Genomic DNA, 26,270 nt, shown 5'->3' with positions numbered 1-26,270 from the left:
GCCCGGCCTAGAGGAGGGTCTGCACTGCCACCGCCAGCACCGCCAGCACCCGGTGCGAACGGACACAGGTGGCGCGCGCAGCACAAAGCCCTGGCAGCCCGGCGGCGGCGGCCTGCCTGCCGGTGACAGCGCCGCGTACTTAGGGCCGGCTTAGTGGGGTGAGTGTGTGACGGCCCGCGCGGGGAGTCCGCGAGCACCGCGAGTCTGTGGCGGGGCCCGGCCTGGCCCGGCCCAGCCGCTCGGTGCTTTCATCGCGCCGCTGTCTCTCTCGCTCTCGTGGGACGTCCCGCGGGGCGCGAGAGAGACAGCGCGACGATGCTCGCGGTGCACCTTTCACTGTGACCTCGTGCCGCTGTCTCTCTGAACAGACATTGTTGTGCGGGCTTTGGCATGCGCCCCGAACCGTAATAGGCGCGTGATGGCGATCTGTCGCCACCCTTGTCGCGTCGCCGTCCGCGACGTGTCTCTGGCTCGCGGTGAATCCGTTTTGGCAATCGATGGGCCCTATTTTATTTTTGGGGCCGTCGGGCCCTTGGTCGGGCCGGGCCGCGTCGGCTGCCTGTCAGTGTGTCCGTCAGCGTGAGCGGGCGCAGGCTGGGCCGCGTAAGTGCGGCGCGGATGACGCATGCGTCCGACTTGGCTGTGTGTGTGTGGCTGGTTCTTATTTCGTCGCGTTATTGTTTCTTTGACGTTTCGTCTGCTGGCGCCGCTGCCGGGCGTCTCCCTTTGGCTTATTGGCTGCGCGCTGCACTCGGTGTGCTTGGCTGGGCGGTCCTCGACTCGCCAAGTCGCTCCGCGCCACTGCAAGGAGATGTAGATGCCGCCTGTATTATGTTTCCCATCTCGGCCTAGAGGCTGCGCCCGGCTGCGGGCATCTCGGGACATCTCGGGGCCCTCCTCCTCCTCCCCCAGGTGAATCCGCCCTCGTAAAGATGTCGTCGCCGGGCCGGCGGCACTGAGGCGCCGAGACGGGAGGGGGAATCAAACAAGTTCGAAAGCTCTATCCGAGTTGGCGCGGGCCCCGGCCGCCCTGCCCTTGTTTCTATCAGTATCCTCTCTTCTTCTCGTTTCGCGCGGATAGAATATTGGATCTAGAGACGTGCGCCTCTCTCTCCCTCCTGATCCGTCCCGGCTCCATCATCTCTCCGTGTCTCTCTCTCTCTCTCTCTCATGAGATTAGTCCGCCATTCCGATTGCCGCGGCATAAATCGATACCGGTACAGTAATTAGATGGCCGGCCGGCCTCTCCGTCCGTCTCTCTCGCTCTCCAGACGATTTCGCTGCCGTCACACTCTCTCGCACTTCCTCCTTCTCCGTGCCACCCACACGGGCCGCCGCTGTTCCGTCTCTCTCTCTCTTTTTGTCGTTTTCGTTTCTTCTGCCGGAGACGCGTCGGCTGCATGCACATACAGCGCGGTGTATTTTCCCGGGCTGACTCCAAACGGTGCTTTCGTCGCTCTGTCTCTCTCTCTCTCCCTGCGGCGTGCGGCGCGCCCACGGAGTGCGAGAGAGACGGAGCGACCGTTCGGGATCGGCCCGCTCCTCTCGACGCGCCGCATTGGCTCGGAGAAGGGCCTCTTTAGATCTTTGAGCTGCGCGAGCTGCGCGCGAAACCCGAGCCGACGCACCAAGGCTCGGCTCGGCTGGGCCTGGCCTAGCCTGGCCTAGCCGCCTTGAGCCCGGCGGCTTGTCTAGGCTAGAACAGGCTAGGCTCTCGGATGGCGTGCTGCTGCTGCGGTCGCCGGCGGGGGCTTCTTGCGACACTGGCGCTGCGTCGCCGCGCCGCTGCGGCCGGCGCGCCTGGAATTCCCCGCTTGCCGCGTTTGCCCGGCCCGAGGCCCGGCCGGATCCTCATTGAAATGCGACGCCTTTTTCTTACGTTCGCCCTGCTTTTTGTTTGTTGCAGGTAAGGGATGAGGACGACGTCGACGGGCCCTGCGGGGCGGCGGTGGCGTGAGTAGCGAGGGGTGGCGGCGCGGCTTCGCGGCGCAGCGCGTGTCCGCCGACCGTCCCCGTCAGGCCGAGTTCACACCTGGCGGTACCGGAATGCCCCCGCCACGGATATCGACACACACACACACACACACACATTCGTACTCATGCACGTGCATGTGTGTGTGTGTGTGTTTTGGGCCGCCTTTGTGTGTACTCTTGGCTGGGCGCGGTCGGTCGGTCGTTGGGTTCGGCCGGCCTGCCGTTGCTCGCTCGTGTTCGCTATTATGTCGTCGCGAAGCTTGATTATGCAGTTATGGAAAGCGGTCGGTGGGGCGTAAGCGCGCGTGGGCCGGCCTGCCGGGGACACGCACACACACACAGACGCACGCACACGGACGGGCGGGCGGGCAGTGGCTGGAGTAGGGAGCGTCTTCCTCGTCCAGCTGCGCCGCCAAGACGCCGTGGCGAAAGTGTGGAGTGTGGCGCGGCGCGGCATGGGCGCGGGTCGGGTCGGCGACTGACCGGGTCGTGGACCGCGTGTGGACGGGCCGGGCCGGGCCGGGCGCTGGGCTGCCTCCGTGACCTTACTCCAGCAGGCGCGGCAGGCGGGGCCCGCGACCGTGTTTCGGCCTTCGCGCGCCCCACGCGTTCCCCGCTCCCTGCGTCGCCCTGCGTCCGGTTGGCGTTGGCGCTCCTGTTCAGTGTTTGGGCCGTCGTTGTTTTCTGGGATGGTATTCGCAGTGTGCCGGTGCTGCCGGAGGGAGGGCCCCTTCGCGGCGGCCCGCTCCGCTCCGCCGACAGCTTGCAGCGCGGAGGGTGCCGCGGCGGGTGCTGGCTGAGTCGGAACGCCGCCTCTGTCTCTCTCGCTCCGCGGGGCGCCCCGTCGGGGTGCGAGTGAGACGGGCCGACGGAACTCGGTGCCTGGGGTTGCTTGTATCCGCGCGAGGAGTTCGGCAGTTGTGATCGATGCCCCAAACGACTGGGCGCCTAGGCGCGCGCAGACGAATGTATAGCGCGGCTGCAGCCTACAGCTGGCGGCTCTGCCGGCCCTGCCGGGGCCAGACGATTGTGTGGTGGAAAGTTTTTGTGGGGCAGGTGGGAGGGGCGTGGGGGCGCCTTTAATCAGATGGGGCGCTGGGTATGGCACTTTGAACATTCGTCCGAGGGGTTGATGGATTGCTCGGAGGGGGCGGGGCGGCCATCGAACCAGCGGGGCGCGCGGGGCAGTCTCGCTGGCGGCCGACTCTGGCGAGGCAGGCCAGGCCGTGTGCGCGGTGAGTGGTGAGCGCGGCGGCCAAGTGTTGGGGAACGAGCACGGCGCCGCGGTGCCTCGGCCGACTGGCACCGAAAGCGGCGCTGTTTGTCTCTCCCCCCCCCCATTTTCTCCCCTTTCTTCGCCGTGTACACACATGTCGCGATTCCGATGAATTGGTGGAAAGGGGTGAAGGACGCGGCGGAGTTGACGACACTTTGGTCTTTCTCCCTGTCTAGGCCGCCCAGGCCGATTCCGAACGGGGGCCCGTCGCTCTGTCTCTCTCGCCCCCGCGAGTGCGAGGGGGAGACGGCACTGCGAAGGAAAGCACGGTTCGGAATGAGCGTGCCGGGCGCTGCCGGGCCGGCAGGGGCTCAATTATTGGCCAAGTGCTTTATCCGATATCGGGTGCGAGTTGGGTGGCCCCCACCGGCCCGGCCCCGCCTAGCGCCGCCTAGCCCCGCCGCGCTGGTCCGGGAGATGGAAGGGCTTGTTTTCGTCGGCGCGTGATGTAGCTCTGTTATTCGCTGTCCTCGGCGGACCGTGCCGCGCCGAGCCGCGCCGAGCCGCGCCGCGTCCCATTCATTGCCGGCAAATGATTTGTACGACAAGCGGCGCGGGTTCGAGACTCCTTCGGGTCAATTAAAGTCAATGAGCGGAGCGCGGGCCGCAGCCACGTCGTCGGGCACGTGCTGTCTGTCTGCCTGTCTGTCTGTCTGTCGAGGAGCAGCGCTTGGATGGGGTGCCTTGGGCCCGGGTGACGGCGACGCGCCATGACGGCTGCGAGAGGCGCGGAGGGGTGGTTCCGTCTTCGTCCCCCCGCCTGTCATTAGGGGCAAACGGCGCGCTTTTTAAACGGGTTTTATCCCCGCGGTCGCTCGCCCGCTCCAGCCCCGGAGATGGGCGCCGCCGCCGCGCCGCCCCGCCGACGGACGTCGGAAGGAGGGAGGACGACGGGGTGCGGCGGAGGCGGTGGCACAGCGGCGGCGCGGCGGCGGCGGGGGTGGAAATTTGACTCGCAAATGTTCTTGCCATGTCTCGCTAAGCGCCCTTCCCTCGTCGGCCCGTCTCCCCGGCCCGGCCCGCCGTGCACCCCCCGCCACCCCCCGCCACGCCCCGCCACGCCCCCCGCGCATGTTTGCAGAGCGGGTGGCGCCACGTCGGGGAACTCGGCGCGAGCAGCGAGCTTTGAGCCTCCCCGAAGCTCACCTGGCCCGCCGCGCCCCGCCCTTCGCTTTGCATGTATCTTGGCACTGCATACCCCCCGACGAGTGTAGTGTAGTGCGCCCCGCGGGCTGATTCCGAAGGGCGCGCTCTGTCTCTCTCGCACTCGCGCCGCTTGCCGCGGGGGGTGCGAGAGAGACGGAGCGACGGGTACCTGCGCGCGATAATGCCCGACCGCTTTATGCTCCGCCCCTCGGGACCTCTGGGCTGGAATACGTGAGCACGTAAGCGGAATACGGGTCGGCGCGCTGGAGCGGACTGGAATGGAATGGAATGCCTTTTGATTCATTCGCGCCACGCTCCCCCCGCCCTTAATTGCTGCGCCTGTTAAAACGCAAACAAATTTTCGCGCACTAATTTTTTTTTTTTATGAAACTGCAGTTGTGGGGCGTTTTCGATGAAGAGGCTCCTCGCTGGTCAGTCGGTCGCTTTCTCTGGTGATCGCGCATCCCGCCAGCGCTGCCAGCGCCATGACGGGGCGTGGTCGCTCTTCCCGGGCCCCATACAGTCTGGCGGCCTGCGCGTCTGTCTGTCCGTCCGTCCGTCTCCGCCGTGCCTGCCATTTCTCGCGCGGTTGACGTAAGGCCCGTGGCGTCTGGACTCGTCCAGCCAGACCGCAGCAGCGGGCAGCAGCGCATGGCCTGGACACTGTGCGGTTGCAGGCCAGGCTGGCTGGCCGCTGCACAGTGGGCTAGAAGACCGGTGGGGGCGGCTGAAACTCTAAACGCGTTTTGAGCTCCAGAGTCGCTGAACAGGGCTCGAACAGAACGTGTGACCCCACCAATGGATTCCTCGTTCAAAGAGCAATCCATTGGTGGGGTCACACGTTCGGTTCGAGTCCAATTTAGCGACTCTGGAGCTCAAAACGCGCCCAGAGTTTTGACCGCCTCCACCGGTCGTCTGGCCCACTGTGCGCTGCGGCTGCAGTACCATGCTGCGCCGCGCACCAGTCCATATCGGGAAACTAGTGGCTGGACGGGACTGGCCGCAAAAGCCCGCCGTCGGAGCTTTCTCTGCATCGCAACACATACACACACGCACACACATGCAGTCGATGTCGTCCGCACTGCGCTGCCTATCACGGCGGTATTGGCATTCTTGTCGGCGAATGCTGTCTGGCCGCTGGCGGGCTGGGCTGGGCTGGCCGGCTCAGCCCCTGGCCTAAGCCGTAACGGTCTGTGTGTGTGTGGCGCCGTAGATGGCGGCGGGTAACCCTTTCGGGCTCCTTAGCCGGGTGGCTGTAGGCGCCGACGGTGCCTGCTCGCCGCGGTGTAGTACGCAGCCCTCGACGGCCATGTGGCGCTGTGCGCCGCTGCGCCGCTGGCCATTAAGTGCGCCCTCGTCGTCGTCAAAACGCGTATCAGGCCGCGGCCCCGCCCACCCCGCCTCGTTTTTAGTCATCTCGTTCATGGCACCCTTCTTGTCTAGCTGGGAAGCCCGCGGTGGGGGGCGGGCCACAATCTGGAGACGCGGAGGCGCTTCTTGTCGTCCTGCGCGGCTTCTTTTTCTTCGTTGCGGTCGTCTCGCGGGGGTAAATGAACGGACGGCCGTTGCAGTGCCTTGGGGGCTGGGCCGGGACGGCGACGGCCAGGGCCAGAGGGCGCGGCCGGCGAGCGGGCCGCCGCGTCCTCGGCCACACCCAACGGGGGGATGGGGGCATGACGACTGGGCATGGGTTTGCACTCTTCAGAAATGAAGGGTGGGGCACGTCGGCTCGTCTTCGTGCCGCTCGGCCACGCTCCGCCACGCTCGGCGTTCGCCCGCCCGCCCGGCCGCCCCTCCAGGGGCCTTGGCGCCGTAGGGTAGGCCGCAGGGCGCCCCAGGGCCTCGGCGGTGCGAGGGGCCGGCCGTAAAGCACAGCACGCGGTGCTTGGCCTGCCCGGCCGCCTGGACGCCCGGCCCGGACGGCCGGCCTCGCGGGCCGAGTTCGTTCTCGTCGAAGGCGCGCTGAGTTATCGTGATCCTGGCGGCGGCATCCCGGTGGCATCATGGCGCCCCGCAAATCGGAACGGATGAGCCACCCCGTGGGCCAGCCGTGGGCCAGCAGAGCGGTCCCGAACGCCGCTTCCTGTCTCTCTCGCACTCGATCGGCGCTCCGCATCGGCGCGAGAGAGACGGAGCGACGAAACACTCAGCAGCAGCGCGGTCGCCGCATTCATACCAATTTCTCTGCGCCGCCCCCGCATTTTATCCGGGCGGGCCGATACGGCGAGGCGGTGGGGCCGACCTGGCCGGCAGATAGCGTGTCCGGGCCGTCCAGGCAGGCGTGGCCGCCCCGCCGGCTTGTCCAGCACTGCGGCCCTTGCTTTATCTAGTTTATGGGGCCGCCTCGCCGGGCCGCCCTGCTGCTGTGTGTGGTCTGCTGGGTGATCCTCCGATCTCGATTTGCGATGTCCAAGACGTCAGCCGCACACGACTCGTCGTCCAGCCCGCTGCGGCCCGCTGGGGTTCGCCCCGCAGGCCCTGCAGAGCGACTCCGAGCAGAGCTATCGGCGCTTCTGTCCGTCTGCCTCTCTCTCGCGCCGCAGCGGAACGAACTCGTGAGTGCGAGCGAGACCGAGCGAAGAAGGCACACGGCTCGGAAACAGTCCGCTGTCGTGCCATTACCCGCCGCGGGTGTAGCTAGCGCTGCCGGAGCCGGGCTGACCCTGTGCCCCGCCACAGTAGCGCTGTCGAATTTGGCGTCGTTTACGCCCCGCGCTACGCCACGCCACGCTGCGCCGCGTCCTTGGGTGGCGCCCTCGTCGTGTCCGCGTGCCACGCCCCGCCACGCCCCACGCCCCGCCCGTCGAAGGGGGAGGGGGCTAGGGGCGCGTCGACCTCTGCTGGAGGACAAACTTAATCAGTGCGTTTGATGTGTCCCGGTGCGACGCGGGGGTGGCGGGGTGGTCGTGTGTGTGTGCGCGCGTGTGTGTGTGTGTGTGTGTGTTTTTGGCGCCGGACTCTAAACGCGACTCCGTGGTGGTGCCGCCAGGTGATTGTGTCTATATGCAAAGTGAAATTTGGGGTGTGGCGCCGCGCAGCAGGGGATGAGGGTCCGCACTAATGCAGGAACTGGGGAAAGAAAATTAAAACGAAACCGTGCGAGTGTGTGTGTGTGTGTGTGTGTGTGTGTGTGTGTGTGTGTGTGTGTGTGTGTGTTCCGCGGGAGTGAGTGGCCGGCGACCGCCACGCCCCGGTCCGTCACCTTGGAGTCCGCGAGCGTGCCTAGAGCGTGCCGAGAGAGCGTGGTGGACCGGCGTGTCAGTCCGCACCTATGACGTGACCTCAGGGCGTGCGGCCGCTCTGGAACTAATCTGTCTGCCCACGCGCGCGCTTGGGCCCGGGCCAGACTGGACAACACGCCGCCACGCGGCGGGCACGCTGGAAATTGGAAGCCGCGAACGCGGAGTGAGCCTCTCGGCCGCTATCGGTCGAACGCGGCGGCGACGACGACGCGATGACGCCGGCGTGGGAGGCGTCGGAGTGCCTGTTTTGCTTGACGGGGACCTTGTCGCCATTGCGCAACACGGCCCTAGCGCGCCGACGGCCGTAAACCCTATCGTGACGACGTTGGGCGTTTGGTGGGCCGAGGGCTGGGCCGTGCTTCGCGCATTTTGGGACGACGCCCCGGCCTCCTGGAGGCCGTGAGGGTCGACGCCGACCCCCCGGGCCGCGCGTTGCCCGATCCGCCCCGTTCCTCGCTCGCGGTGCTGCTGGCGGCCTGGCGTGGGCTTGACGTGCCGCTCTCTGACGGGGCTTCCGGGCGCAGGCAAGACTTGGAGACTCAAGGCGAGGCGGCGTGCGCCAAGCAGCGCCAAGGCGGCAATGGCGATTGTCAGCACCGCGTCGCGTCGCCGGCACGCCTGGATTGCTCGTTGCATTGTGATTGCAGCGAGGTGGGCGGCCCGGCCCGGCCCCGCCGACGCCCACCTCTCGGTCCATTGTACCTAGCCGGACGGCGCAACGCGGCGCAACGCCGGAAGGCTTTCTAGCCTCCTCGCGGCGCTGCGGGTGTTTGCCTGCACGACGGTGACGGCGTCGCCCTGACGGCCACCCCCAGCCCCCGGGCCAGGCCCCGGGCCGGGGGAGGCGGATGTGGCCGACTCCCACGTCCAGCCGGGGGTTGGGTTCATTTCCAGAGTGTGCGTCAGGCCGGGCCGGGCCGGTCGAGCCCTGGTCTCGAGAGCCAGGACTTCTTTATTGTTTGGTCTGGGCTGGGGAACTCGGACTCGCGGGGCTTGGGGTCGGGTCGGCTGGCTTGGCTGGCCCGCCCCGACTCGGCTCTTTTGTGCGCGCTGTTCCCCACGGCCCCGGCTGGGCTCGGCTCGGCAGTGTCACGACCCTGGTGCCCCGCCGTGCCCGCCTGCCCTGCCCTGCCGCACTGCACGGCTCGCTATTAATCCCAGTCATATAGACTGTGCACGACGTTGGCGCCGCCCCAATACGCTCTGCCCGGCTAGGCTCTGCTTGGCTCTGCTTACATGACAGGAGTGGCGCAACGCACACACTTAAACATTCACACACACACAGACAGGCGCGCCAGCTGGTGGCCAGGCTGTGGCCCACTCGGACGCCCGGCCCGGCCCGCCTACGCGGCCGTCTCGTATCGGGGCGCGGCTAAAGAGGCGCGGGACAAGTTTCACTCTCGCGCGCTTCGCCGCTTCGCGCTCCGCCCTGTGCCCGGCGTTGTTTCGGGTTTGTTGTGGTGGTGGCGCGGCGTGGCTGATGGCGGTGCTGACGGGCACGCAGGTGCGACGCACTCGGCGCACTCCACGTCGTGGGGTGCCAAGAGACGCGACTCGTTTAGCGCCTCTCTGAAAATGATGTCGCATTCACTTGAATTTGCGACGCTCGTCGTTTGTGGGGGGGGGGGAATGGCTCTGCAGGCAGCCTGAGTGAAGTCATTTTCGTCGTATTTTCGGGAGCACCAGTCTCTGCGTCCAGATTGAGTCATGCTGTGCTTTCGGTGTAGAAATTGTGTGTAGAAATTGAAAGCCCCGCGCGGGCGGGGCGCTTGGCGCTCTTGGGATGCCGGCCGCTCCTCGGTCGCTCTCTTCGGTATGCGGGACTGCGGCGCTGCGGGGCGGGCCGGGGGGGCCGGGGATTCGGTGGATGTCGTTTTCTTTATGACACATTGTGCCCCGCGCGGCGCACGGCGCAGCGGGTCCCCCGAGGGGGGGGGGGGGAGGGGGGGTCAGGTGGGAGGGGAGGGAGGCGTCACCTGTTGCTCTGCGTGGCGCGGTGGCACGGTGGCGCGTGCCCTGGGCCTGAAAAATGGGTGGCGGATGGTTGCCTGCCCTGCGGCCGGCCGTCGTCTGGGTCGGCCCTCTTCTTTCGTAGGAGCCCTTTCCACGTGCCTTTTTTTTTTTTTTTTTTTTTTTGCCGCCCGTTGACACCGCCGTGTCTTGCGAGATGCTGTGCGCACTGCAGTGCAGTGGCGTTCCGTTGGCGGCCCTGCCCGCGCTGCGAGCTCGCCGCTTTAATTGCCGGCTGAAGTTACGCGACAAGTTTTGCGTTACCGCGGCGGCGGCGGGGTGCTCGCGGTGCTTCCCTGTCTCTGCCGCACCCATGCGGCCTACGAAGCGCTCCAGGAGCGGGAGAGAGACGGGGCGAGCGCGCTGGTTGCGCGGGAGGCTGAGCGGTGCAATGGCGGTGGCGCTGGGGCGCAATGAGTGAGCGCCCCGGTCCCGTTGGCGAACTGGCGGCCGCCACGCGCCACGCCTCGGCTCGCCCACTTTTGTCACCTTTGATCGGCCACCGGCCGGTCGTGCCTTGCCGTTGTACGCCTTGTGTGCACGACGGCGACCTTGGCGAGCAGAGCGGAGCGCAGAGCCGAGCCGTCGGCCGTCTGGTCTGGTCTCTGGTCGGGATGCGTGGGACGCACGTTCTGGAGCACAGCCTTGGACTGGACGCCAAGCGTAGCGCGTAGCACGCCTATCGGTTTAGCGTTAGCGGCGTTAGCGCACCTCGACTGGCTGCGGAGCGCGGAAAGGAATCTGCGCGGCAACGCGCCAACAACACCGCCCCGTGCCCCGCCCCGCCCCGCCCCGCCCAGAGAGGTGGGGTGGAGTGGGAACGGAGCCCCCGACGGGTGGGCCAGCCCGCGAGTCGCGCGCGCCGCCGGGCTGCCTACCTCCCAGGCTGGCTCGCCCCGCTGCACGATGCACTTGGCTCGACTGTGACTGACGTTGCCTTTTTGTTTCTCTCTGCGCAGCAACTGTTCCGCAGCCAGCAGCAGCAACAGCAGCAGACCGCCCCCCAGCAGATCCAGCTTCTGCAGCAGCAGCAGTACCTGGCGACGCAGCAGCAGCAGCAGCTGGGCATCGCTGCACCGGCCGCCACCTTCACGAGCGCCCCCTACCTCATCAACGCCCAGGAGCCCTATGTGGGCACCCTCATTGCCGGTGCGTAGTCGACCTCATCGGAGGGTTGTAGTGGAGGGCGCCTGGAACCTCAATCTCGACTCTCGAACACGACTCTGGTTGCCTTTTCCAGGTCCCACCGTCGTCCCCCAGTACTATGGCATGGGGCCGTGGGTCTACCCCGCCAACATCATCCAGCAGGGAGCTGCGGGCGCGCCTCAAAGGCGGCCGCTCACGCCCTCCTCGACCACCGAGCTTAACAACAGCACCACCAACCTCACTCAGGTGCGCACCCGCCCTTGCATTTTCATTTGACTTGTTTTTTCGCATACCTGACTTTAACGGGCATGTTGGGCTGCAGGTCCAGGGCCAGTACCAGGTCATCCCCGCGTACTACGACCAGAATGGTTCCATAGTGATGGGTAACGTCCGAGGCATCGGCAACGGCACCCCCATGAGACTCGTCTCTCCCGCACCTGTGATAGTCAACGCCGGCACCCCCGGCGGCAACATGCGACTCCTGGGCAGCCAGCCCCAGCAGATCGCCACCCCACCCGCTGCCTCCTCCATCTACAGCAGCAACCAGCCCGGCTCGCTGTACTCCAGTTCCAACGGCACCGCTCTCGGAGGTAAGCGTCTCCGACGCACCACCCGTTTCATTAACATTTTCTTTTTTACTTTTCCTGTTTTGGTGTTGGGGCAGGGAATAATCGTACTGGCTTGTTTTTTTGTTGTTGTGGTGGTTCTTCTCCTTTCTAAATATGTTCTTAATAATTGTTAAAGCTCACTGGTTTTCCTTTGTTTTCCCTGATTTTTCTGAGATTTAAATTTATTCGATTCATAAGTGTGCTGTATTCTACTCTCAGATAGTTTATTTTATTTTGCATGCCATTTTGTCGTGCAGTTATTTATAACAATTCCTTCAATAATTTAAAGATCTTTCGTTTTATTCATATTTTACGTATGTAATGATAATGCATGCCGTATCTTAACAAGAGCTCTAGACCTTGATATCATTTCCCTTGTTGTGTTAGTGTTAGAATTGACTTGCCTTTTGGAGAAAGTAATGAATGTGGCTTGCCCCTTGGCACACGTGACTGCTCAGGTGGAGGGTTCGCTTCGCCGTCTGCCTCTCACGGTTTTGGCAGCAGCAACTTGGGCACTATTGGATCGCCCGCAAGCCTGTCCTCTCTTGGAGCAGGTACCCTTTTGCATGTGCATGTCCCTGTCTGTGCTCAGTTCAGTTAAATCACATTTGCAGTCTTCGCGTTTATCCTACTCGCCACCACCACCCGCGCCGCGCACTCAACACATCATTGCATTACACCACACATTCAGACATCCATATGGTTTGTCTGACGTTTGTCACTCTTGCACTCTGTCATGATTCCCAATTACCGCCTTCATCATTCATATGTCACAACACTTTTACCTTTTGCCTTAGCAAGTCACTTTTTACTGTTTCTAGTTAATGCACGGTTTCAATGTTTTTTGCATGGGGTATTCATTTATTTGGTAGCTTTTGGTTGAGATGAACTAACTCTTGAGTCAAGCTTTCGACACAACCATTGATTGCTTTCACACTACCAGCAAGTATGAGTCCATGTTAATCTTCATTTATGAGTTTCTTGTGCCTCACAGAAGTATTTTAAGTTTTTGCCTTCTATTTCTTGAGATAATATATCACTTCTGTCTTATTGGCTTCCATTTGTCTCCAATTCAATGAATATATCAATTTAAAGACAATTTAAAGATGATTTACTGCTTCACTTCATAAAAAGTACCTAAAGGTTGAATTCATGCCTTAATTTTGTTTTCAATTGGCCATTTGAACCATCCTCATGCTGCTCACTGATTTGAAAGCCTTTTTTAAGCACAATTTTGCTATTTGTGTTATTTGTTATCTTATGTTACATTGATTAATTCTATTCTGGTGGCCTGGTAGGAGTGGACGTGTCAGGCACTGGCCTTGGTCTGGGCACAGGCAGCTCAGGCAGGCGAGACTCATTTGACCGCAACACATCCGCATTCTCGCCATCACTTGAGTACAACAGGGGGAAATGGCCGCAGAGCTATGGTGCATTAGGTTAGTACTGAGAATATGTAATGTTGATTTTGAGTCTGTGCATGCTTGGTTTATATTGGTTTTAAATTCTTGAGTTATGTCGACTTTACTTTTCACTGAATTTGTGGTATAGATTGAAAATAGTGTTGGCTCTGTGGATTTGGTCTGAAAACTGGCATTATTGAAAGTGTTGTCTATTTTGCTCTTTTTTTAGGAACAGTAACAGCATCTCCCAGTCCCTTAGGACTGACCTCCGGGTCATTAACTCCTCCTCCACCATCTCTATCAGCCATGGGCAGTTCGTCCAACTTGGCCTTAGGAACACTAATGGGAGGAGCTGTCAATCATCGTAGTAGCTTGTTATCAGCTGCTCCTGGCGCTGAGGCAGCCAAGTTTAGAAATGGAGGTCCTCACATGGTAGGACTCACAGCCAATGGCATGTTTGGATCAAGCTCATCATTGTTCAGCAAATTTGGAGCAACTAATGCTAGAGGAACAGTAGGATCTGGTTTGGAGAAGCCCCCAGGAAGAAGTCGTCTCCTTGAAGATTTCAGGTTTGTTTTTTGGTCTTTTTTTTTCCTTTTTTTTTCTTTTTTGGTGTTATGTGATTATATTCCTCTAGTTGGCATCTACTTAATATGATCCATTCTCTTGTTTCAGAAATAACCGGTTTCCCAGCTTGGGTTTACGAGATTTGGCAAATCACATTGTTGAATTCTCTCAAGATCAGCATGGGTCACGTTTTATCCAACAAAAGCTTGAAAGGGCATCTGTTGCAGAAAAGCAAGTGGTGTTCAATGAAATTCTTTCAGCTGCTTACAATTTAATGACTGATGTGTTTGGCAACTATGTCATTCAAAAGTTCTTCGAATTTGGAACACCTGATCAGAAAACAACCTTGGCTCAAAAGGTAAATAAATTGCGTCTTACTTTATAAACTTAGATGTCAGTTTGTTGTTTGACTTTTCCCTTTCTAATGTATCATGTTCTTTCAGGTTCGAGGTCATGTCCTGCCACTGGCTCTCCAGATGTATGGTTGCCGAGTTATTCAGAAGGCACTAGAGTCAATCTCTCCTGAACAGCAACAGGAAATTGTAAATGAGCTTGATGGTCATATTCTTAAGTGTGTGAAAGACCAGAATGGAAACCATGTTGTGCAGAAATGCATAGAATGTGTGGAGCCACATGCGCTTCAGTTCATTATCAATGCTTTCCAAGGACAAGTTTATGCTCTCTCAACTCACCCATATGGATGCCGGGTGATTCAACGCATCCTTGAGCATTGTACTTTAGAGCAAACATCACCTATTCTGGAAGAGCTCCATAGCCAGACTGAACAGTTGATCCAAGATCAATATGGAAACTATGTCATTCAACATGTGCTTGGTATGTTGTAACTTACTTGAACCTTGACGAAATAATATAGATCCTCAAGGTTGGTTTCTAAAAATTTGTTGTTATTTCAGAGCATGGCAAGCCGGAGGACAAATCTCAAATCATCACCTCTGTTAGAGGGAAAGTGCTAGTGCTGTCCCAGCACAAATTTGCATCAAATGTGGTGGAAAAATGCGTTACTCATGCGACACGTGCTGAAAGGGCATTTCTCATAGAAGAAGTTTGCAGTTTTAACGACAAGTAAGTTAGATTTGTTTTCTTTACATTAGTGCTGATGGCATACTTTAAAGTGACGTTATAAAATTTTAGATGTTGTCTTATGAGATTTTCTTTTCTTTTTCCTCCTTCCAGTGCATTGCACGTGATGATGAAAGATCAGTATGCTAATTATGTGGTTCAGAAGATGATTGATGTGTCGGAACCTGCTCAGAGGAAGGTTTTGATGCACAAAATCAGGCCGCATCTAAACTCTCTGAGGAAATACACTTATGGGAAGCACATCATCGCTAAACTTGAAAAATACTTCATGAAGACAGCAAATGCTGTGAATGTGGTTGGGGGTGTCGGTGTTGTGGGGAGTGATCTTGGGCCTATAGGACCTCCTCCCAGTAACGGAATGTAATTTGAGGTTCTGAGAAATGACTCCAATGGGGTTGGTGAAAGCTTCTGCTCTCACTATTATTTAGCCTTGGTGTAGCTTTGCATGCATCAGATAATGTAGTGCAAAGTTATGATGTGGGTATAAGGAGGAGATTAAACCTCTATTATGTGTGCTTTTTTTCACATTCATTTATTTTGTGTGACCTGTGGAGATGGTAGTTTCCCTGTGAGTAAGTAATTACTTTTAGTATTTTAACTCTGTGGAGACCGATTGTGCTTTTCTTTCCATTGAGTATGGTAAAGTGACTTTTGCAGAATTGATATCTGATTGGATTGTGGACCAAGAGCAGACAGGACAGCCCATTAGGGCACTACTATTGTATACCTGTGTACATTAGGGGCAAGCTGATCATATTTATTTTAAATTATTTTACTTTTTTCATGTAGTCCATAGAGAGCTGTACAGAAACTTCCATTGACCTTTGGGGCTGTGTTATCCTTTTGCAACATCCTGTCTGCAATTCATGTACAAGTCCTGAAAGGATTTTTGACATGCTGGATAATTGAAATTAATTCCTCTGAAGTTGTGATATACACTCAGGTAGTACCTGGAGGCTGAAACATTTGCGCTAATTATTTCCAAACCAGTATGTACTTTTCACTTGTGCCTCTTATTCATGAGGTCTCCATGACACTACCCGTTTTGGGGCTGCCTTAACAAAATGAAACCTGTAGATGTTGGCCGAAACAAAAACTGTTTAGAATCAGGGTACCAAGTATTTCAGTCATGACTGTTCTCTAAGACGCACTCTATATGAATCTTGAAATAGCCAACACAGCAAGAACTGTAGTGTGTAGTGTACCTTAATATCAAAAAAGGACCAATGTAGACTATAAACCAACAGTAATTGTCAACTCATAGTCTCAATATATTTCGGCTTTTCCCATTTACCTTTTATGCTCAAGTGATTCTTCCTCTGGAGTTAACGACAGAAAAATTCTGGTGTCTCAATTTTCAAAATTTAAGAAGTACAAGTGAAGTAACAGTAATGCCTGTTAATTAGTGTAAAAACTTAGCATTGTGTAGAACTTAATTTCGTTTTCTCAAGTGAAGCGAGCAAGTAAACCATTCAAGTAATGTAAATATATTGACTGCTGTGTAGGTGTAAACAATATTTAAAGTAATGTTGACATGGCATTTATTTGCTTTCATGTAACTTTGTCTTTGGTTATTTGAGAAATGAACTTGTTTTAATGATTTTTCTAATATTATTTTTTTATTTGCCTCCTTGTACAGTCATTGACTGCCCCCCTCCTAATGTTCTCATTGTGCAGCATGAATAAGTGTGTGAATGTAAAAATGAAAACTTAGTACACTTTTTATCAATCGTGTAATGTATGATTTATAAATATGGAGCAATCAAATTGTAAAATTGGATCACTGACATATGTAAACATTTTTAAAAATTTGAGTATGCATTGTAAAGTGTACAGGCAAACATTTGAACAGAGAGATATCCCAAATTATTTTTATTATTGACTTCATTTGGACTCTGTATTAAAGTCATATACAGAAAAAGGGAATTGTTGTTTAGTACAGGTGTCTATTTAAAGCATTTACTATATGTTAAATTTATTTGTGTAAAAGTTCTTCTGAAGCAAGTTAAATTAGAACCATTTTCACTTGCTTATGATAGTTATCAGGTACAATGTAATTTATGTTGTTTGTAGATCAGGATAATCCATGATTTTCTATGTGTAAGATGCTAATCATATAATTAATTTAACTAAAACTTAGTAGCTTTTATAGTAGTATTAGTATTTTCTCATGTTTCTCCTTTATTCTATGTTCAGCATCTTTTTGAAAATATACCTGTACACTCTCTTTCAATTGTGTAGGCAATTTGTATATTTGTTGGAGTCAATTTTACCTTCTCTGGAATTAACTCTGTAGATGCATTTTCATTGTGTAATTATTTTCAGCTTTGTAAGTACAAAGAAATTTGCTTTACCTTTGCATTTGTGGATTCTGTAATTTTAATTTTAAATTCGGTGTGATAAACGGTTCCATTGTAATTCCTCCTTTTCTGAACAAGGTTAAGTGAAGGTTTGTGCTAAGAATCTTACCTAATTCCTATTTTGGACATCTGCCTTTTCTCAAGTCTATTTGTCTGCAGCTTTACATATCCCTTCACTTCATTTACAGTGAAAGGGCTCCTCAACCATTTTTTCAGTTGATTGAATACTGAAGTTTTTGGCTTATCAGTATTGATAAATTTATTTGCATTCAAAGTATTTGACTGTTCCTAACTCCTCTTATATTGGTCCATTTCCCTGAAAGCATGTATATGGATATGTATATTTTCATGTGACTTAATTGAAAGAAATCTTGGTTGATTGGTTTTTTGTGAAAGACAATTTTTTCATTCTTGTGGAGCTGCATGTATGACTTCCTGTTTTTAATTTTTCATTGACACAATCAGTTCTCCTGTTTGTTGAGCAGGTTTTTTGGACTGAGAGAGCTGTTGTCTTTCACGAAAAATTACTTAATCATTGCAGATTTTATCTCTCTTATTGTAATATAAACACATCTTGAATCTATAATGCTTGTAATTATCTTTGTAGAACTTGTAGCTATGAGGGTGTCTCCCTTGCTCTCCACTATGTATTTTCTACATATTGTAGTATATATACATAACTACTTATTGTATATTGGTCTGTAACTGTAACAGCATTCATTATAATTTAGCTTGAGCAATGTTTTGTGTTGGAGAACCTACCTATACACTTGCTAAAAGACATATAGTGTGAAACAAATGTAATATTGTATCATGAAAGCAGCTCCCAAACTAATTTCTCATTCATATTAGGGCATTTTTGGACTTGCTTTTAGGAGGTGTTGTCTTACTGCAAGTTGTTTTATTTTACTGTTGTAAGTGTCTAGACTTTAAGTCATAATAAATGTTTCTACAGTTTGTGTGGCATAAAAAGTGGTTATGATTGCTGTATATACTTCTGTATTTAGATTTGTGTGGTAATTGTCAAATTTAGATGAAATAACTAACTAGAATGTTTTCCACAATCACTGTCTATTGATATGTCTAGAACATGTGTAATAAAATCATGGAACTAAGTTATATATAGTTATTAAATCACGTTGTGTCAAGACTGATGTAAAGTAAAAACTAAACAAAAGCATAACAAGAACCTAGTAAATGATCAGCATTCAGTTGTTTTTGTGTACCTTTTCTGTTTCTTTAAAATTGATTGACAGACATCAAGCGAACTCAGTATGCATCCAATTTCCCTTGTCCACTTACAGGTAAAAATGCTTTGCAAAATGCTAATTTTGCACTTTTTTCTTTTGTAGGGAGGGATATTTGTAAAAATTATTTTATTGTTTTTATTGTTCATTCCTAAATCATTAAAACATGCAAAGTAATCTCTAAGTAATTTCTTTCCTCTCCCTTAGTGTTACATTATTTTTTTTAAGGAATTGTTGTCTTAGGTGCACATAGAACAAATTACTAGATGTAGCAAAGCACTTGTGAATATATTGTGAACCCAACAGACGTGCTTTCAATGTTCTGCTTGACCACTTCTACATTGATCTTATGCCAGTGGCTGTCTCAATTATAAACAAAGTCCCTAGGTGTCAATGACTCTGATTCATTGTTCCATAGAACATGAAATAAATATCTTTGTATTGCTTACCACCGGATTTCATTTTCCTTTTTTTTTCCACCGCCTATCTTGCATGGGCATACATGAAGTTAAGATTACCAGATTATGCTCAATGACAGATTGTCTTAAGTCCGTCTTCAAACCAGAGTTGAACATATTAACAAAACCAACGGAATTTTACACATAGCCAGAGGCGCAACTCTTAATTTAAAGGGGCGACCGCACCGTCATTAAATTTATAGGAGCATAAAGAGGTGTCTGACTGCAAACAAATAAATCACATATTAAGAGCAAGAAGTATTTGAAAAGAAAACTTGTTTGGAGACTAACAAGTAATACCCTCGATACACTTGGCAAAAAAGAGCTGCCATTACATTTCATGTTCTTTGCCCCGATCGTTTTGAACGATTCTTATTTGGCGCCCATTACATCCCCGGGGGGTCTCGCTTCCTAGCTTCCTGTTCCTGTTACGCCAAAGGGTGGGGGAAGTGCAGCCGCAGTCAGTGGAGGGGGAGGAGGGGAGGCACGCATCCTTCTGTTGTGTTTGCCGTTGCCGGTGCGTGCAGCGGCGCTGGCGCTGTGCTTGTGCTGTTGAGTTGAGAGAGAGGCAAACCTAAACCGCGGTAAGATGGCGACCGTTGAGGAGCTGTCTGATATCGAGCTGCGGAAAAAATTGATTGAACATGGATTCGAAGCTGGACCCGTTACTGGCACGACGCGGAAGTTGATGGAGAAGAAATTGACGACGCTGATGTCACAGAAAGGCAAGCCCACCAAAGCCCCCGCCGCCGCACCGAAAGTGAACCGTACCCTGTCCCGCTTCAGTTCTGCCGAAGAGGACAGCGACGATGCCTTGGCGCTCGCAGGTAATTCTCGACGTAAAAGCATGCCGGCCGCGGCTGCTGTCAAGAGGAAGTCGATGGGGCGCTCGGCCCGCGCCGCCGAGGCCGCCGCCAGGGAGGCCCAGGTAGCCGATAACCTCTTGATGCCCAGCCCGCCTCCGCCGGCCACGACCGCCCCGCCGGCCAGGCCCAGGTACTCCATGAATGAGGCGGCGTTGAGGAAGAACTACGAAGAAAGGTCGCTGCCAACGCCTCCCCGCTCGACGCGGAAGTCCATCGCAACCTCTTCCCCCATGAAGCGCCATGGCAGCAACGGCAACGGCTTCGACTCTGGGTCAGACTCGGACGTGCCGCTGCCGAGCCCCCCCGTCAGCAGTGTGAGGTTAAGCCCCAGTCCTCGCAAAACGCACTCCCAGCCCCACTCGCACTCGCACCGCCAGGAAGACGAGGATGACGACGAAGAAGCGGAAGATGACAAGCCCATTGCGACGTTGCTCACCAAGTTGTCTGACAGATTCTTACCGAACAGTGAGTCCACTCGAATCAGCTCACCTGAATCGGGTAGTGAGCAAGTCAGGCATCGGATGAACATTGGCAGAGATCCCAGCCCAGGAGACACCCTTGATGCCCCATATCTTTCTGCATTTGCTCGTAGACTGTCAATGCTAAAACCTCACAGTATCGGTAAGCAATTTATTTTAATAAACAGCTTGCTCCTTGTACTCATTTCAGCTTCATTACATTTTATCTATTTTTCTCTGTGATCAGGAGGAAGTCGGTATGATGATGTAAAGGAATCTGATGATAGTGGTGATGACAGCGTTCAAACATCCCCTACAACAAATGGCAGTTATTACCGAAGAAGGTATTTCACACACATTTTATTGAGTTTGTTTATTTACTTTACTTGCATTTTCACATTTTTACTCCGTTTTTATTTTATTTCAGTTTGGCTGGCCCAAATAGGATACCTGTTAGGAGAGTAGACCCTGCCAGATCCTTCAAAGTATCTGAAGAAACAGTCAGTTTCTGGAAGAATTCACACGTATGTTTTCAACACATGAATACGTTAAACACATTTTAGACTATCAACACAGTATCACATAATTTTTATGTTTTGTTCCAGGTTATGTCACTTGCTATCTTAGGTGGATTTGTGATGTTTGCAGTTTTCTTAGGCATGTTGTATTTAAATGTGACCACCAAGGATGCCCCCAATAACCTGATTGAGGAGAGCTCTGTTGGTATGTATATAAGTATTCAAGGCACTTTACTATTTTGAGACCTTTTCTTTAGCTTTTCTCCTTTCCTCAGGAAATGTTTACAACATTTGCAAGGGCTCTCCAACTGATGATATCCCTGGGGTAAATATCATAACACTATGCTCCAAGTATTTCACAAAGTCTGTATTTAAATGAATGGCTCATTTTTATTTTATTTTTTTGCCTCAGGTGACATGTGTAACTCAGGATGGAGTGGCACCTGCTATGAAAATATTTGAAAGTGTGTTTCAAAACTTGTTGACTCAAGCTGTCAAGTCTGAATGTGGCCCAGCTCTGCCTGATGGAACATACCCCTCTAGCTATCTCACAGAACGTGAAGCTGTCCAAGCTGTGGTACAACATCAAGGACTGGTATTTACAACTTTTTCATCACAATTTTTTACAGTTGTGCTGAAATAAACAGACTGAAGCATTTTTTTCTATTCTCTAAAATTGCAGAGTATCTGGGAAGCCGAAGAGCAAGTTTCTAATTTAGTAGTTCTGCTCTCATCTAATCCTCACTGGGGTGTCACGGTTTTGGACAATGTTGTAAGGCATCCAGATAAAACCAAGCTTCAAGTGTCCAGTCCCAAAATCCCATGGGAATGCATCCTTAAGAATAAGGCGCTTGGTTTGTTGAGCTCTGTACTTATCATATTTTCTGGTAAGCTGCTGGCTGATCGACTAAATTTGAGTTTGTTTGAATTGACTGTTTGCTGAATGACATTCATTTGTGTCTTAGGGTTTGGTGCAGTGTTTGGATTATGGCGTGGAATTCAATGGTGGATCAGTGTTAGGCAAAAGCAACAGCAGGAGATCTATCACTATGTGGAAAGAATAATTGAATTCCTCTCCAGCCAAAACCAAATCTCTGGAGAAAGTTCCTATGTTCCTGTCATACATGTGCGTGATCAACTGATTCCTCCCCAGAACAGAGAAAGTAAGTATGTTCAACCTTCTATTGTCATTTTTTTAAATCGGTCTTTGTATATTTCCATGCCAAGAACTAAATTGGTAATCCTTTTTCTTTTTTAAGAATTGAAAGCTGTGTGGGATGCAGCTGTAAAGTTTATTGACAAGAAGGAATCCCGTGTTCGCGGAGAGATCCAACCGGTCAATGGTGAAGATTACAAAGTTTGGCGCTGGCTTCCTCCTAAGCACAATACTTCCATGACAAGTTCAACTGCTGAATCCCCCTCCACTAGCCCACAGCCCAGGTATGTGTTGAAGCAATAGCCCTTTCATATCTTAAAGCTTTTATTACTATTAATTAACTTGAAACAATATTTGTTACCTTAGGAATCGCAAGGTGTGGCAGGGACAGGCCTTTGGACTTTCTGAGAAGAGCGTGAACAACTTGTCTGTCAGTCCTACACCCTGCTTGAAAATACGTCATATGTTTGACCCTGACATGTAAGTAACATAATCTTCTAATCCCATGATTTGTAGAATAATCATTGTGCTTCAAAAATATTTGCTCATGTTTTGGGCTGTGTCTTTTGGTCACATTTCTTCATATCAATTTAATAAATTGTGATTGCTTTTTCCAGGGAGACTGGTGATAATTGGCAGCTGCAAGTTCAAGATGCTATTCTTGAAAAGTGTATTGGAGCAAAAATCTTGCACATTCATGTTGACAAATCATCGAAGGAGGGATGTGTATATGTGAAGTGTGCATCAGAAATCGATGCCGGAAAAGCTTACAAGGCCTTGCATGGATCTTGGTTTGATAGTCAGTGTCCTTTCAATGTAATATGCTTCATATGTTGTTATTTACTCCTCATTGACATTACATATTGTTCCTCTTTTGCAGGTGAATTGGTGACTGTGAAGTATTTGAGGTTGGAGCGCTACCATGAACGCTTTCCTGCTGCTACTAAATCTCGAGAGCCAATGCGTCCATCCAACAACCTCAAACTATCTTTGCAAGCGGCTGATGATGATTAAATATTTGTCTTTTTTACAACCCCTTTCTTTGTTTTGATGTCCAAGGTTTACTTGTTGACTGTCAATGGCAAAGTATAGAATAATTCATTGTCATTTGCTGAGTTCTTTTAATTACACAGAGAGGAATTGTGGTGGTTCCATGTGCCGCAAAACTTTAAAATGTTGGTGTTATACAAGAGGAGTGTCTAATGAAACTGTATATAAATTCTGTGTGCATATTTTTAGCACCCCATTTGCATTTCTGCAGGGTAATTTCCTAACTTCCATCTGAGCTGTCAAGTGAAAATAAGATAGCTGGAGCTTATCATCTTGTCATATTTTATGTAGTGAAGTATGTGAATATGTATTCACCCCACTTTTACAGTGCCTTTGATTTAACATGTTGCCATTCAATAATTTAAGGTTCCTGTGATAGTTTTAATAAATAAGCACATATTTTGATCTGTGCTTTTTGAGGTCATGATTTAACTATTTGTTGAGCTTGTAATGAAAAATGTCGGTTACATATCAAAACTTTCATCTGATTTTATTAGAGCTTTCTTAGCTTATCAGTGTACTGAATGTTAACCCTCCTGTAGCGCGCTGCTGGCCTTGCCAATTTGGGGCCTCCTTCAAAAATGTGTGTATGAAGTGTCTGTAATTTTATATTGACATTGTGCTGCATAGGCTGTGCATAGTGTATATATTATTTCTAACATAAGCTGTGGCATTCAATGTGCCTTTGTTTATTTTTTTTTTTATTTTAACTAATTTTATAGGCTCATTAGAAAACAATGGGCATTGATCCATGGATCAGAATTGTGCTGACCTGTATGTGCTTGAAGCACAATAACTTGTTCATTTGCACACCTGTACATTGTTTTAGTTATGACATTATCTTACTTTCATGAATCTGGGTTAAATGCATTTGTGATGAAAGAATTAGTTAAAATATATTGCTTCAGTTTTATTTTAATTTGCACTTTGTATTACTTAAAAATTACCTCCTTGATTTAAATTTTATCAAGACTAATTGCAAAGTGGGTGGTCTGATGCATAATATCTCAGGTGTTTTTGTGATACTCTAAATTGGAGTAAAAATTTTGTACTCAATGGAAACTTTGACATATAAATGACTTAACAGTATTATGGCAGTCGAACCATGTGCTTCACAGGAAAGAGGCTGTTATTGCTGGTAATGAGGGCATCTCAATTTCTTACCTATCCGAGGAAGGCAGCATATTTTCAATCTCATTCAATAAACATTAATTAGTGCTAGTTCTCTGTATACTTGTCGTAAGTCACAACGATCGGTATTGTGTTGAAGAGCCAATCATGTATTAGATCACATTCAACATGAAAAATGTATCAGTTTCGCCTTACTTTTTTTTTCAGTAAGAGAATTACATAGATCTCAATTAAGGATTTCTTTTTCTTAAATTTCATTTGTATGTACCTAGTTTGTTGTGAAAATAAAGTTTATGCGGTAATGAAATAACTGAAGTGCTTGTTATTGAGGAAGTTCCCGTAAAGACCCTCACGAGAAGTGCGTGCGGTGAGGGATTGGTGGAGCGGCCAGGAGATAGATTTGGGCCCTGGCCGTTGGTCCGGCCAACTGATCCGAGCGGTTCACTCACTGATCGTGCCCCTGTAGCTCTGTTCTGCCGCCTAGAGCCAGAGCAGCCAGAGCCCCACTGGGCCACTGGGCACAAACACGGCCCCAGCTCAGGCCCCACACTGCACAGCGCACGCCGCGCCGCACGCCACGGCGGGCCCGCGGGCCATAGGCGGCCCACAGACCACGCCGCACTATCAGCTGTACATCTCAAAGTTCGAGACTTTCCACTGGGACGGCCGGACAGGGATAGGCCGGCCGGGCAGTCCGGCATGCCCTGCCCGGGCTCGGGGCCGGCCAAGCTGCGAGGGGCCTGCAGGACCCGGGCCAGCCCCTTGGGGGTGGCCAACACGTACCTGACGAACGCAGAACACGAGCCCCCACGCGGCGCGCGCCAAGCCGGCCGTGCCAGCGGGAGGTCCCGGACCGCGGCGTGAGGGCGTGAGGGTGTGAGCGAGCCACGTGACGGACACCGCCGCCACATTTAAGAAGCCGCATGGCAGGAGAGCGCACCCAGTCCACCCAGTAGCCGGGGGCAGGGACAAACATTGATAACTGAGGCAAAAGGGTGTGGGTGGAGGGGGGTTGATTTCAATCTAAATTGATACAAAACTAACATTCCCAGCGCCAGGAACTTATTTTAAGCCTCGAGCGGCGTGATCGGGAGTGGCAGGCCGGCTTCGAGGCGCGGGCCGCGAGGCGCGAGGAGCGCGTGTTTTCACATACTGTATGTCGAGTCGCGTCGGGGAGAGTCGGGGCGAGTCGGGACGACTCGGCCGGGGCGATTGAGAATATTGGACCCGGTTTTCTTTGTTTTGGCGTCCTTATCAACGCGGTCGCGTCCGGACGGGGTGCTGGCGGCAGTCCGGCAGTCGTTGGAGGCGTGCAGGAGGTGACGAGGACGCCCTAGGCCTGGGGCCCTGGGCCAGGGGCCGCCAGGGGTCTCCCGGACGCCAGCATGCCCTGCAGGGCCTCGTCGAGGCTACGTCGAGGGCAAAGTGGCCACCGCGTGAACGGCAGCCTGGCTGTGCCCGTTTCAGCGAGCACAGCTCACGAGCTGCAAGCAACAAAGCGGCGCTGAGGGCGGCAAGGGCGGGAAGCGCCGTGCGGGCAGGCAGGCCGCGCGCACCTGAGCACGGCGGTACGGCCTGCTCGCCGGGGGTCTCGGGGCCATGCCGCTCGGCGCACAGCCGAAGTGAGCAGCCGCAACGCCAACTCCGCAGCAGCGGAACTGCGGCGCGTCGTCACGGCCACACGGACACCGCCGGCAACCGCGTCGCCGTCGTCCGCCGCTGGATTCCGACGCCACGCCCCGCCACGCCCGGCCACGCCCCGCCACGCCCGGCAGATGAGCAGCTTCATTTACTCGTCTGGCTTTTTTCTCGACGTGCTTGCTGCGCGCTCATTGCGGCTGTCCGTCCCGGCCGTCCCGTCCCGGCAGCAGCAAGCTCGGCAGCCGACGGCAGCCGACGGCAGCCCGGCCCGGTCCAGCCTTGTGGCGTGCGTCCTTCACGGCGCGGCCGCCGCGGCCCGTGCGGGTGCGTGGCCTGGCCGGCCTGGCGGTCACGAGCGTGGCGGTTTGACGAGCGTGACGAGCGTGACGAGCGTGACGAGCGTGACGTGATGATCGCGACGCCAGTGGTGGCGCCCTGGCCGCCCTGGCCGCCCTGGCGTTGCGCGACGCGGCTCCGCGCTTGCCGTCAGGGGTCATCCACATCAGAACCAATCAAAGAGTTCAAGTGAACGCCACCTGACCTAGGAGGTGAGCCGAGCCGAGTCGAGCCGAGCAGGCCGGCCGAGCCTGGCCGAGCCCAGCCGGGGCAGGCAAATGCAGGCGCCGCGCCGCGCCGAGCCGGTCGAGCTGGGCATGACGGGGGCCTCGAGGGCCTGCCGCAGCAGCCGCAGGCCGCAGCCTGCCGTAGGCAGCCGCAGGCAGCCATAGGGCGGGGGGAGATGCCCGGCCTGCCCGGCCAGCCCGGCCAGCCCACGCTCCATTCTGAGTCTTGTGTCTTGGGCAGAGAAGAGACAGGGCCCGGCGGGGGAGGAGAGGGGGGAGGGGGCGGTCAGGGGCGGGCGGGGCAGAGCGGCGGAGACTGCAAGCTTCAAGTCAAGTCAGTGCGGACTTG

At 53.4% G+C, this 26,270-nt stretch overlaps 2 protein-coding genes across 10 annotated transcripts in view; both read left to right on the top strand.

The window, feature by feature from the left end:
- Window positions 1-18,528, top strand: part of LOC117640641 (pumilio homolog 2-like) — a 109,192-nt gene extending 90,664 nt beyond the window's left edge. For 7 of the 9 annotated variants that reach the window (XM_034377351.1, XM_034377348.1, XM_034377353.1 and 4 more), the window contains 10 exons: window positions 10,608-10,797; window positions 10,889-11,040; window positions 11,117-11,384; window positions 11,861-11,956; window positions 12,701-12,841; window positions 13,035-13,374; window positions 13,481-13,730; window positions 13,816-14,206; window positions 14,287-14,455; window positions 14,567-18,528. In XM_034377351.1, the coding sequence (XP_034233242.1) occupies window positions 10,608-10,797; window positions 10,889-11,040; window positions 11,117-11,384; window positions 11,861-11,956; window positions 12,701-12,841; window positions 13,035-13,374; window positions 13,481-13,730; window positions 13,816-14,206; window positions 14,287-14,455; window positions 14,567-14,837 (2,268 nt within the window). In that variant the 3' untranslated portion in view covers window positions 14,838-18,528. The remainder of the gene's footprint in view (window positions 1-10,607; window positions 10,798-10,888; window positions 11,041-11,116; window positions 11,385-11,860; window positions 11,957-12,700; window positions 12,842-13,034; window positions 13,375-13,480; window positions 13,731-13,815; window positions 14,207-14,286; window positions 14,456-14,566) is intronic. The other 2 variants (XM_034377350.1, XM_034377352.1) reach the window with 2 other exon arrangements.
- Window positions 18,529-19,022: 494 nt separating this feature from the next.
- LOC117640643 (inner nuclear membrane protein Man1) lies at window positions 19,023-24,027 on the top strand. Its single transcript, XM_034377357.1, has 12 exons — window positions 19,023-20,025; window positions 20,110-20,206; window positions 20,290-20,386; window positions 20,468-20,585; window positions 20,656-20,705; window positions 20,793-20,975; window positions 21,063-21,267; window positions 21,346-21,543; window positions 21,640-21,820; window positions 21,903-22,016; window positions 22,154-22,335; window positions 22,417-24,027. The coding sequence occupies exons 1-12, from the start codon at window positions 19,128-19,130 to the stop codon at window positions 22,548-22,550; spliced, it is 2,457 nt and encodes an 818-aa protein (XP_034233248.1). The 5' UTR covers window positions 19,023-19,127; the 3' UTR covers window positions 22,551-24,027.
- The last annotated feature ends 2,243 nt before the right edge of the window (window positions 24,028-26,270 follow it).

The sequence above is a fragment of the Thrips palmi genome, unplaced genomic scaffold (assembly GCF_012932325.1).
Source record: "Thrips palmi isolate BJ-2018 unplaced genomic scaffold, TpBJ-2018v1 HiC_scaffold_12, whole genome shotgun sequence".
Lineage (NCBI taxonomy): Eukaryota > Metazoa > Arthropoda > Insecta > Thysanoptera > Thripidae > Thrips > Thrips palmi.
Note: the sequence above shows the minus strand (reverse complement) of the source record. Positions and strands in the feature narration are given on the sequence as shown.

What these genes read in the sequence shown, in the direction of transcription:
- LOC117640643 (XM_034377357.1), top strand. Translation starts at nt 19,128, where the DNA reads ATGGCGACCGTTGAGGAGCTGTCTGATATCGAGCTGCGGAAAAAATTG. An exon ending in GCTAAAACCTCACAGTATCG is followed by an intron (nt 20,026 to 20,109) that starts GTAAGCAATTTA and finishes CTCTGTGATCAG; the next exon opens with GAGGAAGTCGGTATGATGAT. An exon ending in GCATGGATCTTGGTTTGATA is followed by an intron (nt 22,336 to 22,416) that starts GTCAGTGTCCTT and finishes CCTCTTTTGCAG; the next exon opens with GTGAATTGGTGACTGTGAAG.